At 41.5% G+C, this 18240-nt stretch overlaps 1 protein-coding gene across 1 annotated transcript; it reads right to left on the reverse strand.

Moving 5' to 3' along the window:
- Nucleotides 1–29: 29 nt before the first annotated feature.
- trip13 (thyroid hormone receptor interactor 13) lies at nt 30–18195 on the reverse strand. The gene is made up of 14 exons (XM_083642649.1): nt 18093–18195; nt 16316–16399; nt 12485–12635; nt 7499–7628; nt 7188–7243; nt 7010–7100; nt 6684–6756; nt 6532–6595; nt 6349–6435; nt 2566–2672; nt 2050–2203; nt 791–903; nt 593–662; nt 30–498 (listed from the first exon to the last, which is right to left on the reverse strand). The coding sequence occupies exons 2-14, from the start codon at nt 16387–16389 to the stop codon at nt 403–405; spliced, it is 1266 nt and encodes a 421-aa protein (XP_083498775.1). The 5' UTR covers nt 16390–16399; nt 18093–18195; the 3' UTR covers nt 30–402.
- Between the last annotated feature and the right edge of the window lie 45 nt (nt 18196–18240).

Consider the following 18240-nt stretch of genomic DNA (forward strand, 5'->3'; position numbering starts at 1 on the left):
ATAAAAAAAAAAAGCACTTTAACCTGGGATCCAACAGAAGTTGGCAGTTTTAAAACTGTGGATTAAAAAACAACAACAAAAACTAGATTGTGATGTAAGAGAAGTAAACATTTGAGTTAATAGCACTTTAGAGAATTCAAGCTTTGGTGATCCTATCTTCAATCCAAACTGCGTCCACACAATTGACATGGACTTGGTCTTCTAAGGTAGCAGCACCAAACAAACAAAAGATCACAATACATCACCTGAAGGAAGGCTCTTACCTTAAAGACAGTATTTGCTGAGCCAAAAGCGCTAACATGGTGCAGCCAAATGCATTGATAAGACTTGTTCAAAGCCAACATGACCTGGGACTGATGGCTCAACAACCAAATGCATCAGCCTTTGGGCATTGTGTTCATTTCAGACACCGTTGACCAGGTTAGAGTTCTCCTCCCTTTGTTTGTCTACTGCTTGGTCCATAGCCTCCAGAAACCTCTCAAGACTCACTGCTGGAGTCTATAGTCAAACAAAACAAATTAAATGAAAGAACAATAACCCAACAACAAAAACATATTTTCTCTACATTCTGCAGGGGAAATCATAAGCTTACCTTTACAAACAGTGCATGGGCCAGAAACGGCAACTTCCTGAGCACTCTTCCACTCAAGCCTTTGCTTTTTCTGGAAATGAAAAACAAAACATTAACTTCCAGCTGTTTATATTCCCACTGGCATTGCACTGTATGTTATGATTAGCGCATGGAGAACCTGATTTGACCGTTATTGTATTATTGGAGAGCCGTACTCACTGAGCAATGTTCCTGAGCATCAGACTATGCTCGGCTACTACACTCTTTGCAAAGTCCATAGTCTCGAGATCACACATGGTAAACAGCTGTTGCCGGGGGTAGATTATCTGGCACTGTGCACACAGTACATCACAAGGTTTAAACACACGGTACATTCAAGTCTTTCAATTCAATCAATTCAACTGTCATTTAAAAAAGCTAGTGCAGTGCCCGTTCCCCCATGCACCACCCTGTGGGCGCTTCCCCCCCCCCGCACTCTGTCAGGTCCCCCTAAGCGCAAGTTTGAAGTCGATCCGACAAACGGTTCTCGAGATACGCGAAGGACAGACATACAGACAGTCCTGGAATAAGTCCAAATTGCATGAAATGCGGCACCGCACTCCATCGTCCACCGAGCAGTGCACTCCCCAAGTTTGAAGTCACAATCGGACAAATGTTTCTCGAGATAAACTGCTTTTTATGTTGCCAGCAGGTGGCACTATGTCAAATTGCAAGAAATTCAGCGCCGCACTACTTTGAGTTCCCAGGAGCACACTCCCCAAGTTTGAAGTCAATCGGATGAACGGTTCTCAAGATAAACCACTTTTTGTGTTGCCAGTAGGTGGCGCTGTGCCGAATTGCACAAAATTCGGCACTGCTCTATGTCAGGTTCCCAGCAGCACACTTACCAAGTTTGAAGTCAATCAGACGAATGGCTATCGAGATAAACCACTTTTTGTGTTGCCAGTAGGTGGCGCTATGCCAAATTACACGGAATTCAGCTCCCTGCACTCCGTTGAGTCCCCCTAAGCTCACTCCCCGAGTTTTAAGTTTTAAGTCGATCAGATGAATGGCTATGGAGATAAAAACGTTTTTTTGTCTTGCCAGTAGGTGGCGCTATCCCACATTGCACATCATTCAGATTGAACACAAATGTATTAATATCGAACGTGTTTCGTGTCCGAATCGCACGGAAACAGGGCACTGCACTCCGTCGGGTCGCCATCAGCGCACCCCCGAGGTTCTGGAGATACGCGAAGGACAGACAGACAGACGATATCGTCATAGTATATAGATGTTACATGCTGCTTTACACTGTTGCTGTCGATTCTGTCATTGTTTTAGGCGCAGATTATAATAAAATCAATCTATTTTATGCATTCTATTTGCAATCTATCTCGTGATATATTTTCATACTGCAGCGATACAACACTAGCCTGGCTAATACAACACAAGTAATGAACAAGTGTCATTTAAGTGTTACTAGATTGTTTTCTCACCTTCATCAGCTCTTCCAGGCAGGAGAGGTAGATGTTGTAGATGCCCTTCTCAGACGGGGGACCGATGTACTGCTTTATGTCGGCTCGGTCCACAAACGCCAGGTCGATCTTCTCGGTCACATTGGAGGTAGTCAGGATCACGACGTTCGAGTGTCTAAATTATGAGCACGGAATACAACGCATCCGATATTGTAAGTCAAACAAATTGTGGGACAAAATTAAAAGTCTCGTGGAGGGACTTTTCCAGTGAAAACTGACTGATGTTTATGAATGTTAAATTGAAAGGTTTCATATAACTTAAGAGAGAAGTTTTAATAGAGCACATGCAATACTGAACAAAACATAATTTGCACTCACATCTTGTCACTTGTTAATTGTTCTACTAAAAATAAACTAAAATACAGGTGACAATGTTAAACAAGTGAAAAGATGAAAGTGCAGATTCTACTGTGATAAGTAAAGTAAGCCGTTTTCTTCAGCAGAGATTTGGCATTTATTCAGTTCATATAGTCCGACCGTTTGATCTGATCCAGCTGTGTGAGGACGGCGTTGACCACACGGATGGCGTCGGACGGTTCTGTTCCCGCCTGGCAGGCGTTCCTGGCAGCCGTCAGACTCTCCACCTGTCCAGCACAACACAGAGGGCACAGCTTTGATGATGACAGCACCACTCCAGAACATAGAATAACTAAGCTACAACGTTTAACTGCACAAGCAAGGCTTCTGTGTTACTCCAGTCCAGTGAATCACAGAAGATATTAGACACAAGGTTCCCACAACCTTCTTAAACATCAAATTCAAGAAATTCTCAAGGACTTTCCAGGCCCAAATTCAAGGACCCAACATAATGTAGTTTGAGACACGGATCAAGTATAGATGAGATGATGAGATTAACTTTATTATCCCCGAGGGGAAATTTGTTTCAGGCACAAAAGGTTGGTACAACTGCTTAACATATAGTGTCAGTAACACAGATACACAAACATCATCAATGGACAAATACAGAGTTTGGTTCCAACAGCACAGAGAAATGAACTCATGTCCCCAGAGGCGTGTGGGGGAACTAAGTCCCCACCAAGTGAGACAACTTGGCTTTGGCCAACAGAACTAATCCTGTTGGTCATAATGGTGACATCACATACAAGGAAATTAAAGTCACCAAGAGTAAACCAACTAAGTATCCGCAGTAAAGTGCTATCTGTGCCAATGTCGCAGGGAAAGAAGACAACAAATCAATACGTTTGGCTGACTTTATTCCCTGCGACACCGGGGCAAAGCGCAGCACACCTAAAGTGCGGACTCAAAAGTGCAAAAGTAAAGTACATTTAGTGCCAGTGTCGCAGGGAAAGAAGACAACAAATCAATACATTTGGCTGACTTTATTCCCTGCAGCACTGGAGCAAAGCGCAGCACACCAAATTACAGCCTCAAAAGTGCATTGTAACTCATCAGGATAAAAATATAAATATAATATATATAGCTTAGTTTGAGACACGGATCAAGGTTAAATACTGTGACAACAAATGAGAGGCTCAAAGTGTGAACTAGAGGTCGACCGATTAATCGGCCGGCCGATTAATTGGGGCCGATTATTGGCATTTTTAATTAATCGGCATCGGCCTGCAAAAAAAAAAAAAAAAAAAAAAAAAATTTTTTGGCAGGCCAGGCCAGGCCAGGCCACCGGGCATTTGCCCGACGTGCCCGATTATGCAGTCCGCCACTGAATGTGAGTCTTCTCATGCACCCATGAGCCTACTGTAACGTTACGTTTCCTCAGTCACCACCATCTTCTGCAAACACACTTCTCCCATCAAATGACAGCAAATCTAAACAGTTACATTATTATTATTATTATTATTGTTAATGTATAGAACAGTGCATGAATGAGTTCTCTGACATACTGCTCTCTCGCTATAGACTACCAGTCACTACTGAAATCTATACCGCATAACCCAATGTATTTTTCTATTTAATAAAAAGAATAATTGATATAAGATAACATCTTATATTAGATGTAGGCCTACAGTATAATGTTATATTCGATTTTCAATGTGCATGAATGGATAATGGAAATCTAGGCTACTAGATTTCTTTAAAAAAAAATATCAACAGAAGAATATTGCACATTTTTTGGGGGCGCTACCCACACGTTTAGCTGTGTGTTTCTCATTCCACGAATGCACAATCCTTACAAGTTGTACCCCGTTGTAAAGGTGACTAATCAGGCTTTCCAACTACCGTAAATTCCGGACTATAAGGCGCACCGGTGTATAAGCCGCACCTTCAAAGTTGACTATTTTTTTCTTATATAAGCCGCACCGGTCTATAAGCCGCGGGTGTTTTAATGGTATTTTTTGTTTTTTTACAGTGCACACAGTGTCCGCGGTGTGGTGAAAAGAGGGCAAGAGAGGAAATTAAAACAGAAGTGGATTTATAGTTAGAAAGAGTGCTAAAGAAGAGAGAATTCCGTTTTTTATTTTTTTATTTTAGTTACTCACAGTACTATTGACCAGTCCAACTCAAAAGATATTCGGCAGTTTCACTTTGAGCTCTTGTTCCGCCGCTGTCCATCAATGGTTATGACGAGTCTCGCTGGGTACAGTACGCCAAAGCGATATCCATTGACTTTAACCTTTTCGATGATGCTGTTGTATGTTGCGCGTTTCTGTTGCACCAACGCGGAGAGGTCCTGCCGGACGAAAAAGCGCGTACCCTCCCAGGTGAGGGGCTTCTTCCCCGCAGCCTGGAGGATGAGTTGACGGTCGGGCCAGCGGAGTAGGCAGATGAAGATGGCCCTCGGTGGCAGGCCGGGGTCTGGACGTGGCCGAGGCGCCCGGTGTGCCCTGTCCACCTCTGGTGGTTTCTCGCCTTCCTTCAGGTCCAGGATGTAACACAGGATTTTGCCACGAAAGCGTCCATGTCACCAATCTCAGCTCCCTCTTTTACATTGATCAGGCGAATGTTATTTCTTTTACTCCTGCTGATTAAGTCATCAACCTGCGTGTGCAGCGTTTCGATGTTTTTGCATTTTATCCACTTTCGGACTCACTGTGTTGTTTTTGTCCTCCAGTGCGCTGATGCGCTTTTCCACATTAGAAACTATGTTCACGGTTGCATTATTTTCTTTAGTGAGTGAGTGGATGGACTTCTGCACGTTTTCAAACTTGTTTTCAAGCTGCTCAAACCTCTGAGCGATGTCGGACTTAATCGATAGTGTTTCACGGAGTAAAAGTTTAGCCCAAGCCGTGTATCTCCAGCCTCCAGCAGGTGAGTCATTTCCTCATTCATGGCAGTGATTGCTTCGTCTTTTTCTTTCTGCTTACCTGTGTTGTGTTATGTTATGTTATGTTATGTTGTTAAAAGAGGGCAAGAGAGGAAATTAAAACAGAAGTGGATTTATAGTTAGAAAGAGTGCTAAAAAAGAGAGATTTTTTTTTTTTTTTTGGAAAAAATCCATAGATAAGCCGCACCGTTATATAAGCCGCAGGGGCCAAAAAAGGCCAAAAAACGGGAAAAAAGCCGCGGCTTATAGTCCGGAATTTACGGTATATACTGTAAAATACAATACCAATTGGTATTATTAAAGGGGAGAAATAATCGAGCAAAATAACGTTTCCAAACTTTTTTTGAGGAGTTTATTTTAATAGTGTGTAAAGTAATATTTGTTATTGTATCACTAAAATTTGTTTTCTCTTTCCAATAGGCTTAATGGAGATGCTGTGATATGAGCTGAGACTGCGCTGGACTGCATATTGATCAAAAATTCTGTTTTTTCAAGTGTTTAATGTTTCCTATGTTTTCAAAAAAAAACCTGCCCAGCCCTGGCCCACAATTAAGTACAGATACAAGCATCGTATTTTATCGAATGAACAAAATAAATAATAATCGGCATTATATATCGGCCATCGGCCGCCCTGCTCTCTAAAGATCGGCATCGGCATCGGCCATTGAAAAAGCAATATCGGTCGACCTCTAGTGTGAACACTTCTCAACTGTGCTGTGTTAACCTATTTACTACTTTTAAGGAAAGAAAATATCAAAATAACTAATATAATAATTCAAGCACTTCTAATGACCCATGTCTATTTAGTCTGTTTTCAAAAACTTTTAAGGCCTTGATTGCACCCCTCAAATTCACAAACTTTCAAGTATTTCAAGGACCCGTGGGAACCCTATTAGACTAAATCAATTTATTCTGAACCAAAACTATAAAAGTGAATGTTGAAATGTGCTTATTAAAATCATTTTGGGGCTTAGATTGATTAAAATTTCAGGTTGATACCACAAAGCTGTTTTTACCTCATCGATCAGAACAAACACAATAGCATGCTTGTCGTCTATCAGCTGTTGGATCTTCTGAAACATCTTTGTGACCAGCTTACCGCTCTGTAACAAATACATGCGGTTAGCTATCAAAATAACACCAGTTCCAACAAGAATACGCAATAACTGCAATTAAGCAAAAGGAGCCATCTGTAGTACCTCTGAGAACCACTTTGAGAACAGGCTGTGGCTGTTTATCTCTACAAACTGCCCATAAGAATACCTGCAGGGAGAGGAGTGCAAGGTGAAAGGAAAACAGTAGGTGTACAGTTACGACCAAAGCTATTTCCCCTAAATGAGGACTCTCTTACCGGCTTGATAGTCTGATTGACAGCTTCTGGGCAAGAGCTTTGCACAGTGATGTCTTCCCTGTGCCTGGGGGCCCTGAATGTGGGCACAAATAACAATATCAGTATCGGATAAGTAATCGGTTATTTTGCATTTCAGCCCCTCTGACAGATCCTGACATACATTCAAGTCAAGTCAAGCAGGTTTATTATCATTCAACCATATACAGTGCTCAGTCTATAGATGAACAAAATGTTGTTCCTTCTGGACCACAGTGCAACAGGACAATACAATACAATACACAAGACTACAATACACAATCACACAATTCCTTATATTAGTTCATTACCATGAAGCAGCACAACGCGGTTCCATGAAATCAGGTTGCTGTCTACATTTTTGTCTGAGAAGTACATTGTTGTTGAGACATAATCCAAGAGCTAAAGGAAAAGAGAAACAATCTGAGGTTTAGCAGGATGGAAAGGTGATGCATAGTTATTTCACTCTCAACAGCCTTACTTTTTTACCTGGGTTTTGACCCCACTATCATATTCCAGACTCTCCCAAATTCCATGAAATTCGGCTGTGAAAAAAATAATAACACAGGTCAAGTAATTTTAGGGAAGAAGATTAGATGAAACTTTAATGATCCCAATGTGAAATCTGGTCATTGCAGCAGTATAGGATGAAGATGTAGGATCTTCATCAGGCTAATACAGAGAGCCAATTAAAAGAACTGAACTTAAATTATTATTACTAGTAGTTTATTTATCATTATTATTATTATTGAAGTTATTGTTGTGGCTTAGTAGCCTCTGCAGCAGTGTCAGCATCTCACCTGCTGGCAGGCACCAGTGATTGGCTGCTGAAAGCGCCTGCTCCTCCTCCTCCAAATTGAGCATGGTGGGTCCATCTTCATTTAGAGTGAAGATGTGAAGGGAGACGGAGCAGCTCTTCAGGTCAATGAGCTGGATGGGGAAAATGTTCATAGAAAACAAATAATAGATAACTACTGTAACTTATTGTAGTGGCGCAGCATAGCTAATCTATCATTCATTTTGTGATAAAAGCACCAAATTTGCAGATACGTCCATAGATATATTCTGAACAAAACTGGATATTGGAGCATCGCAAATTTGCCCCCTGGTGGCCGTGGCAGACATTTTTCAAAATGTAAATAATAAATATGTGTACATTATAGGCCTACTAGTGTGGCTATTGTACATTTTGTGATACAAGTGCCAAATTTGGCACAGAAATAGCTTATATGTAGAAGACATCTGGATATTGGGGCATTGCAGATTGGCATTTTGATGACCATTTTCCAAAATGGCTGCCAGCCGTTATAGTCATAGAACACTTTGGTCAGCCCCAAGCTGCTGTTTCCATGTTTTATGCACCTCAAATATTATTTACATACAAGTTAAAGTGAAACATATGTATGTTTTCTAAGTATTTTGATTTTGTAAGCCACTCAAAGTATTTCAACAATCAGGTTCATCTCCTGTGAAGCCTGGGCAAGCACGTACAAAACCAGTCTTTCTCCCATTTTTTTTATTACAAAAAGAAAATTGTTAGATTGGTCACGAACTCTCCCTGGAATGCTCACACTGTCCCATTATTTCAAACTCTGGAGCTGTTAAACATATTTGACATTAATACATTTCAAATGTGTATTTTTGGGTTTCAATTTCTCAATAATTCACTTCCCATTTCTTTCGACAGATTCTTTATTAGTACAATTTAGTAGGTCTCTTATTCATTGTTATCACACCAGATCTGCTGATCTTTTAAACAGTCAGTTTTTCAGAACTAACCTTGGACAATTCTCAATCAAATACAGAGGTCCAATGATGTGGAACAATCTTTCTGCTGCACTTCGTAGTCACTCCTCATTTTAACTTAAAAAAAAAAACTTAAATGGCTTCTCTTAAAAGAGCACAGTATCTGACAACTATGGGAAATGCAGTGCAAATTATTTGCTAACCCTGTAATTATTTATTTTCCCCGGTATTTTATTGATTGATTTTGTTGGTTTACCCGCTGGTGCACCTGTTTGCTTTTTCTTTTCTATTATATATATATATATATATATATAGATATATATATATATATATATATATTTTTTACTCATATATTATTTTAAATGTATTGTCTTGATTGTTTGTTTTTCTTTCATCAATAGTCTTTCATTTGTTCAGATTTTCTTTTAAATAAGGTGAGACTCTATAAGCCCCTCCGGGTTTCTTTCCCTCACCTGCACGATTTTCTTTGTATTAAGATACTTACTATCTGTTGTTATTCATTTTCTTTGTGCAAATAAACAATAAACAATGTGTTCATGTGAAACATGTGTTTTCTGATGACCATTTTCCAAAATGGCCGCCAGCCGTTACTGGCCTCTACACTTTGGTCACCCCCAAGCTGCCGTTTCCATGTTTTCAGGACCACATTTTTTTTTTTTTGGAGGTTCACACTTTAATAAGGACGTAACAGTGTAATTACTTTTGAAATCGTAATCCCTTACAGTACTGTCTTATATATATTTTATTTTACAATTTTCAGAACAAAACACAAATATTATTTACATACAAGTTCAAGTGAAACATGTTTTATTAAAACATACAGCAATACTAAATTAAAGAAAATGCAACACAATGGTGAGATTGTCTCTACATGTTATAGTGATACCTGGAGTAAACCGTAGAAGTAGCGAGTTCAGGTACGGATTGAAACAACTGAAGCCATTAACTATGCTACTTAACACGTTGAGTGCCAATGACGAGATATCTCGGCTTACAGGATCCAACCGTTGAGTGCCAAGGACGAGATATCTCGGCTTACATAAACATTTTTTTTTTTTGACGGTGGGACATCGATCAACCCCTTTTACGTCTCCTATACCAATATTGGAGGAAGAGAATGTGTATAATCTATTTTACCGACCAGCTAAGTGGCGACAGTTCTCTCCAGACAGAGAGAAAGCCGAGCAAAAAACAGCCACGGGTCCGCGGGAGAAAGCCATTATCAAGGAAATAGCTGGGCGAAAACGCTTTCGATTTCACACACACACACACACACACACACACGCGCGCGCGCACACACACACACACTCGAGTACCTTTGAGCATAAATAAGACCAGAATCGCAAAAGCTTCTTCAAAGTAGTGTTGTCACGGTACCAATAATTCAGTAGTCGGTACCGGTACTAGTGAATTTCCACGGTACTCGGTACCACGGTAAAAAAAAAAACTGATATTTCTTGAACATATTCTCCTTTATTAAAGTATGCAACCATTTCCAATGAACAAATGGCATGTAGCCTTCAACTTTAAAACAAAACAATGTGCTTCTGCTTACTTCTTCTTACATTCAACTGTATGGCAGTGAGTACAGACAGTGCAACACCAGTGGCATGTAGCCCTCAAGTATTTAATTTTATTATTATATTAAATATTATAATTTAATTTATTTCACAGAATTGCTGGAATCCTTTTTTTTCCAACGGTGTATATTGGTATTTGATCGATGCATAGGAATTCTGCCAATGCCCTATCACACTTTCTTGCTTCATGTGAGTTCTTGTCATATTTCCTCTGCTTTTCAAAAACATCAGGAATTGTCTGCTGGGTGGTCTTTTGGGCTCCGCGACTTGTGCCTTCCTCTTCATCTCTCGCATACTGTTAAATGGAAAGTAACGTCAGTGAGATTTACTAAAATAAAAAGACAACTGCACATACACACATGTAGAGTGCAAGCAATTTTATGTAGCTAGTTTTAATTCACGGACATGTTTCACCCGAAAGAAGCTTGTATTTATTTTGATGCCATGTTGAACTATGGCTAAGTTCGGCTATTAGCCGTGTCCCATAATGTTTCCATTACAAACATTGCATTGCACACATGTTACACTATGCTAGCTAACGCTGTACCAGGTATTAGCCGGGTCCCATAATGATTCCATTACAAAACACGTTACGTTAACGTTAGCGCAAACGTTTTTTGGTTACACAATGCATTGCCAGCTATCTCAAAAACGAATGTGACAGGATAAGGTCTGTTTGATATGTTGTTAAACGTGTTATTTTACACCGTTTGAAAGAATTAACCCACCTTGAATTATTTGAACAGGTCTGGGTGCCTGTCTTTCAGCTGCTTGGCGAGATTGGATGTGTTACCCTGTTTGGTTTGGAACTCCCTTTCACACTTTTTGCAGATGGGACTTTGGGGACTGATATTTCCAAATGCGACTCTTTGCATTCTTCTTCTCAACAAGTTGAGTTGTTGGAATAGGACAGGAGCAGCCGCTCCTGCTGTAGCTGTTAGCCATTATCTTCGCTGCCTGTGCGTGTGCGCGCTGCTCTGTCAACAAGCTGTGAATGACTGTTCGCGATTACGTGTGGACGTTCGGGGACACCGTAGTCCCGGAAGTGCGCGGGGCTGTATGCGCAGTATGTATGTATGTTGATCAGGCAGACAGGCTAACGTTAGCTGGCGGCTGGGTCCATGAAGCCAAGCCATGGTGGCAAACTAAATAGTAAATTCGGTACCCGTAGCAATGTAGTACCGTCCAAGTACCGAAGTACCGAGTACCGTGACAACACTACTTCAAAGCTCTCAGCCGACACCTCAAGAAACGAACGAGCCCGTTTTACAGTAATCCAGACTGCCCGAGAGCGGCCGCGGAGCCAGCAGCAGCAGCACAGACGGAGGGAGGAGTTTGGAGACACACACACACACACACACACAATACAGTATACAGACTTGCCCAAGGGCACCCATAATCACAGGCGTGAGGTGGTTCTAAAAATCCATTTATCTCAAAACTCTCTGAAAATCTCTGAAACCATGCTGTACTCAACGGCTAATATCTACATAACTACTAACTCTACAAACTAACTCTTTTAGACAGAGAAAGCACACATTCTATTAGTTCTTTTTAGATGATTGGTGTTCACGAAGTCTTAACAGAAAAGAATCCTCGGCTCTTGTAAAATGAGCCAGAATCCTAAAAAAAAAACCTGGCAGAACCTACCTACAGCATTGAAAAAAGGGCTGGCAGTCAATGTGTTAAGTTACTTGAAAATAATATTGTAATTGCTGTATACTATTTGAACCATTCTTTGAACATATTGATCATCTTTATTTTTATCATGGCAAGACACTTGCCATGGAGCATGGCATGGCACTTTAATGTTTGAGAGATCTTGCAGTCAGCTAGCACATTCTCCCTCACAGAAGCAGAGGCCTGTGCACTGAAGTGCAGCCTTCTTGCACTTGCAATGCTTTCTGCAACTACTCTTGCAGCCACAAGAGATCAGCTCATAGCAGGATTTTGATGTTATGCAATGCCCCAATATCCGGATGTCTTCTACATATATTATTAAGTTATTTCTGTGCCAAATTTGGCACTTTTATGACTACATTAACAATAGCCGCACTAATAGGTGTATAATGTACACACATAATATAATGAAGTGACCAATTACTTTGTAAAAGTCCATATAATTTTGAATGAGTATTTTTATTTGGTTCTCAGGCTTACTAGGATGTATATTATGTCTGGTATTGCATGTGGGTCCAATGGGATTGGAAATATTGACAAATCGATGGTGGCCATTTTGGAAAATGTCTGCCACGGCCACCAGGGGGCAAATTTGCGATGCCCAATATCCAGTTTTGTTCAGAATATACAACACATCTGCAAAATTTGGTGCTTTTATCACAAAATGAACGATTGGTCTCATATATTGATCTATGCTGCCCCACTATTGGGAAAATACTGACAGTTTCAGTACACCAAAGAATGTCAAATTTGTCCTACCTTTGTCTCTGTATCAACTATAGTCACAGATTCCACGTTTTCCCTGAGGAAATCTTCATCAAACTCTGTCCATTTGAAGTCTCTGAAAACCATGCTATGGCGGTTCAGCAGAGCAAAGACATACATCTCCACCTCACACCGTTTGGCTGTGCTGAAATATGAAAATTAAGAGAAACCGACAAGTCTGTAAGAAATTAATTGAAAGACCATTCTACCTGCCTGTCTCCATCGGGCAGTTTGTAGTCACAGTGTGTCAAGTTAAAGGAGAACTTCACCTAAAAACAATGCCGATTTATTTTGGACCTGATCTCAGACATATACAAAAACTCTAAACAGTTTTGCAGGCATTCATTTAGTTTGACAGTTATTGCGAGTTGATTTGAGTTAAGTTGTGGACCAGTGATGTCATTTGTGCATGAATGACATCACTGGTCCACAAGTTGACTCAACAACTCACAATAACTGCTAAACTAAATGAATGACTGCAAAACTGTTTACAGTTGTGTGTGAGATCATGTGTAAATCAGCATTGTTTTTTCTGCAAAGTTCTCCAAGTTAAGTTCTCCTTTATTGTCCCCGTGGGTAACTTCATCCTGGCAGCCGCAGTGCAGCGCCTGGGAACAAACTCCAGTTCAGCCACAGTGCAGCGCCTGGGAACCAACTCCAGTTCCATTGCCAGTGCCTTGGTCACGGGTAGTAACCTAGCCCATAGCAGGAGCGCTTTTAATTCAGCTATGAATTGACCTGAATACAGCGTCCTTTTACAGACCACCAGTCTGGGTTCACAATTATACCCTCAAGCCACAAAAAGGTCGTCCAAGAAGGACTTTACAAGTGTCGCACCGAAATTTCAAAAAAATAATAATAATAAAAAAAATAAAAAAAAATGATCAGCCTCGCTGACATTCAAAACCCGAGCGCGATTGACTGCAAGGCTGTCCGGTGATGGTGGGTGAGTTTGAAATTTCGGTGCGACACTTGTAAAGCAACCCAGGCATACGACTCACTGTTTACTCACTAATGCCCCCCACACTTCTGGTTGCTCCAGATGAATGATTTTTGTTTTTTCAAAGACAGAAAAGTGCATTTTTTATGCAACAATTTGGAAGCGGCAACTATATTTATTTAAAAGAAGAGGATGTTGGGCATCGGGTAGCGTCTTCACTTCAACTTTCTGGCTCAGGTAAGGGTTGCTTTTAATACCTAGATCGCGAGAGCGGCGCGGCGGTTTGATTGGAAATGCGTGGTGGGTCGCCGGGCGCTTAATGCTCAGTATGAGTGAGAAGCGCCCGGCTAGCGGGCCCAGACTGCTGGTCTGTAAAAGGACGCTGTATTCAGGTCGTATGAGCTGAATTAAAAGCGCTCCTGCTATGGGCTAGTAGATACCCTCAGGCTCTTTCTATGTTCGTCTCAGGACTTCACGGTAGTAAGAGCCCTCCCATGGACCATGCGATTTTCGTTAGACCAGTGGTTCCCAACCTACGGTACGCGTACCGTAGGTGGTACTTGCGCCCCCTGCTGGTGGTACTTGGAAGGCTCTGTAAAAAAAAATTTTTTTTTTTAGTTTTTGTGCAAAATCCATGGTGGTCATTAGTAGTACCGTAGTTTTCAAACATGTGAAAGTGAAATAATAATAATAATTATTAATATTATTGGCAGCGTTTCTCAAGGTAGGTGGTACTTGCGCCCCCCCCCTGCTGGTGGTACTTGATCCCTGGAATCCCAATGTTTAAATTATGAAATAAACCCAACTTTAAAATCAATTGTAAAACATGTTTATCTATCAAAATAAATGAAAATAAACTTGTGATCATTGAAATTGAGGTTTATTTTGTTGTCTTGAGATTTAGAAACAAATATTTGTTTCTGACGGACACTATCCCTGTTGCGCATGCACAATTACCTGCCCGCCCCGCATGGTTACACAAGTGGTGAACAAAGACGAGGAGGGATGCTAAAGTGGATCAAAATGGGAGGGAATCGTAAAAGAGCTGTAGTAGAGGAGAGCAGCAACGATGAAGCACAAGGAGGTGAAGACAGCAGTCAACCCAGCACAAGTGCAGCTGCTGCAGGTTGCACATAGGCTGCAGGTTGGAATAAATTTGCCTCCTGCGTGAACTGTGCATAGCTGAATAGACTGTATTTTAACGTCGGTCATATGGTGGTACTTGGAGAGCCAACTACTTTCTCAAGTGGTACTTGGTGTAAAAAGGTTGGGAACCACTGCGTTAGACAATCTGTGTTGGGCATTAAACTCACCTTATTTCTGCACTTTGAAGTCACAGGTAGGGTCGGGTCGGGTGGGACAAACTAATTATATCGGAAGCCTAGTTGCGGGAAAAGTGAACGGTGGTGGTCTGTCTAAAATGCATTGCAGAATGTATGTAGAAGACAAAATGATGCCAGTGCACATGCGTCTGGACTCTGTTTCCAGGCAACTCAGTGATTCTCGTCAAACTTTGTCTTTAAAAAAGAACAACCGCTCACTTTCCTCCGCAACTAGGCTTCCGATATAGTTTGCCCCACCTGACCCTACCTTAAGGTGACCAGACGTCCCCGTTTTTGGTGACCTGTCCCCGGATGGAGCTGTCCCTGAAAATGTCCCCGATTTCAGAGGCTCTAGCAGGCTCATTTTTTTTTTTACAAACTTTATTTAAGTTTTGGCCCGCTAGCAGGCTCATTTTTAAAGCTGTAGTGAAGTTACTCCGCACGGTTCGGCACGCAAGTGAACCAAGGATTAATTGCTAAGTGAACCATCAGTGCAAAATACAGTTTAACTGCCGCTATTACTTTTTGAAAGTGTAACAATTAACGTTACCTACATCTCCATGCATTGCAGTGAAAGGAGACAGATGCGTCAGGTTTGGGAAGGAGAGGGGGAGAGCGAACGACTGATTTAATTGAGTGACATTCCGTAGGCTGTGAAGTTTGGGCATTTTCAGTAGTGTAACTGGGAAACTGGGCATGCTTGTTGTACTCATTGAAATAGGTCACAAGATTGCGATGTTTATATGCAACTGAACTTATGCGCAATATGCTGCCTGGCTGCAGCTTGCATGCCTTCCCCTCGAAAAACAGACAGAGACAGCTCCACTTGCTGTGAACAACTCCCAGGGTGTGTTCAAACTGTAAAACGGTGTGCACCTTTTGCTACGTTCCAAAGTTGTTTTCCTCCACGTAGTCTCGTAGAGACTGAGAACTGAGTCTATCCTCCACGATTCAATGCACCGCTGTTTCAGTTTGATACTGGTCAGTGGTTCTCAACCTATGGTAAGGGTACCACCAGTGGTGGTGGTATGCGGGGCTCCCTTCCTCATACTCGGGCCTGAAGGTTGGACCAGCTGTCTCTTTGCCTGTCTGTGGCATAGCCTATTTGAATATGTTTTCTTTAATCAAAGTAGCACATTTTAAAATTAATTAAAAAAATGCTGATCCGAAAAATGATCCAATCCATGGCATCAAAACCGTGACACGATCCGATCTGTGAGTAAAATACATGAAACTGGAATTGTCATGAATAACATTGGATGTTTTAATGATATATTGACTGACGAACTGGAAATGTCCCAGATTTTCATTTCAGAAATCTGGTCACCTTACCCTACCTGTGACTTCAAAGTGCAGAAATAAGTTGAGTTTAATGCCCAACAAAGATTGTCTAACGAAAATCGTATGGTCCATGAGAGGGCTCTTACTACCGTGAAGTCCTGAGACGAACATAGAAAGAGCCTGAGGGTAAGGCTAGTAGTGACCCTAACATACATGTATTTCATGGTGTGTGTGTGTGTGTGTGTGAGAGAGAGAGAGATGATGGGACTAATCTAACGTTACCTGTAAGATTTAACGTGGACCTCCACGTCGATGTTTTCTCTCTGATTTCCAGCCTCCATTGCGTCACCTTCCATTTCTGTCAACCTGTTGACAATAGATCACAGCTAACTTAAAGGAGGACTTACCCCCTAGATATGTATTAGAACAGTGATTTGAAAATACCTATTGAAAAAACCAAGAAATGACATATACTCTTGTCTATACTAGACTCTTTGGCTGTGTTAAGTCAAGATTTTTTTTCGGAAATCGACGCCATTACAGTTTGCATACTGCCTCAAAAATAATTTATTTGAGAGGGGCGATATCTTTATAAATATCATCAACTAGCCAACGCTGGTGGCCTGTATGGAAACAGAAAATCCTGAAATGGTTGATAGTTATATCAATTTGGCCATTCAGTGGCGAACTAGAAATTTAATTATTTTTGTCCCATTTTGTCCCATGTGTGTGTGCGTGGCTTGCATGTGGCTTGTCTAAACTTACGTTAAGAGCCTCGCTGCTCGCAGCACACAGCACACAGTGAGGACAAACCTCTCGCTCTGGGGTAACACAATGCGAGATTTCTCCACGTAATTCCCTCGTCTAACTAGAGATAAACCGCGCAATGAAATCCGTTTTTAATTTGCGTTTTGGGGCTTTTTACCACCTTTTCGTTTTGGGGCACCTCTGATTTTTCCTCTCAGGACGCAGGAGGCAGCGCAGAGCTCTTCTCCTCCTCACACTGTTCCCATGCGAATCCCCCCGAGCAGCACACACACACAGACAGAGCCAGTCGCTCTGCTCTGCTGACTTGATTTCCATAAAAGTTGGCGTTGCTTGTACACAGTGATGATATTATATTAGCCGATATGTTTAGAGAAGCTTTGTCACATTGTCACGTCGTAGTATAGCGTTATATTTTACATGTCCGCTAAACTGCGACGAGATTTGTTTGCGGAAATATCAGACTGCTCTCTCTGCTGCTCTGAGCACAGAGAGCCCAGCTGCTGCTGGCCTGCTGCGCGCGCCCGTGGAGCTTGGGGCTCGTCCATGTAACAGTACGACTCTCGCCTGCCTGGGCTGGAAACAGTGCTTGCAACTCGGACTGATAATATAAACATCATCATTCGAGCTTATCCAGGTAAGATATCAATAAAGTAATGACACATTCAGCGGGAAACTAACTATAATTAAGACATGTGCCAACTTTGACGACGTTTGGTTCAGTATTTTAAGAGCAAACAGATTTTTTTTTTACTTCAGTTAGAGCCCTCTGGAGCCTGATACTAAGTAAGGTTTTTCCATCTTGCCTAGTTGTATAGGCTTTGGAGATGCACCAGATGCACGCGCTAAACCCACCGTGACGTCAGGTTGTACCAAATATCCCATTCATTTGAGGGCACAAAAAAAAGCAGTCTTTGACCCTTAGAGGGCGCTTATGCCAGATATGCTGCTGAAAAATGATACAAATGGTAAAATGGCAACAGTTTGGTGTCAAATGTGGAAATTCTGACCAGAATTCTTCACACATCACCCCCAAAGTCATATATATTGGTTAAAAGCTGAAAAAAAGTGTTTTGGAGGTAAGTACTCCTTTAAGTATTATTATCAAACAGAAAGTTTGCCATGCTAAAGAGTCCGTCACCTATTTGCTGAAGTTTAGCTAACGTTAACGTTATAATGCAGCTGATTCAGCTAACTAGCCCCAACCAGTGCAGCTAGCCAGTTAGCAATAACGACAGCGTTACATCATTAATTGACGTCGGAAAATTTAGCAACGGTGTATTTGTGCTCTGACCTGGCGAGCTGTTGTCGATGTTCAGCTGTCAGACAATACAACTTTCACACCGAGGCGAGGTCCTGCTAGCTCGCGCACCAGAGATGTCAACACTCGAATTCAGCGCGCAGTTTGGTTCACCCGGAAATACATTCTTGTTGACGAATCA

Source organism: Poromitra crassiceps, assembly GCF_964638095.1.
Source record: "Poromitra crassiceps genome assembly, chromosome: 1".
Classification (NCBI taxonomy): domain Eukaryota; kingdom Metazoa; phylum Chordata; class Actinopteri; order Beryciformes; family Melamphaidae; genus Poromitra; species Poromitra crassiceps.

Coding starts and splice junctions, on each gene's coding strand:
- trip13 (XM_083642649.1), bottom strand. CDS start 16,389: ATGGAAGGTGACGCAATGGAGGCTGGAAATCAGAGAGAAAACATCGAC. Junction 7,101..7,187: donor ATAGTGGGGTCAAAACCCAG/GTAAAAAAGTAA, acceptor CTTTTCCTTTAG/CTCTTGGATTATGTCTCAAC. Junction 904..2,049: donor GCCTGGAAGAGCTGATGAAG/GTGAGAAAACAA, acceptor CTGTGTGCACAG/TGCCAGATAATCTACCCCCG.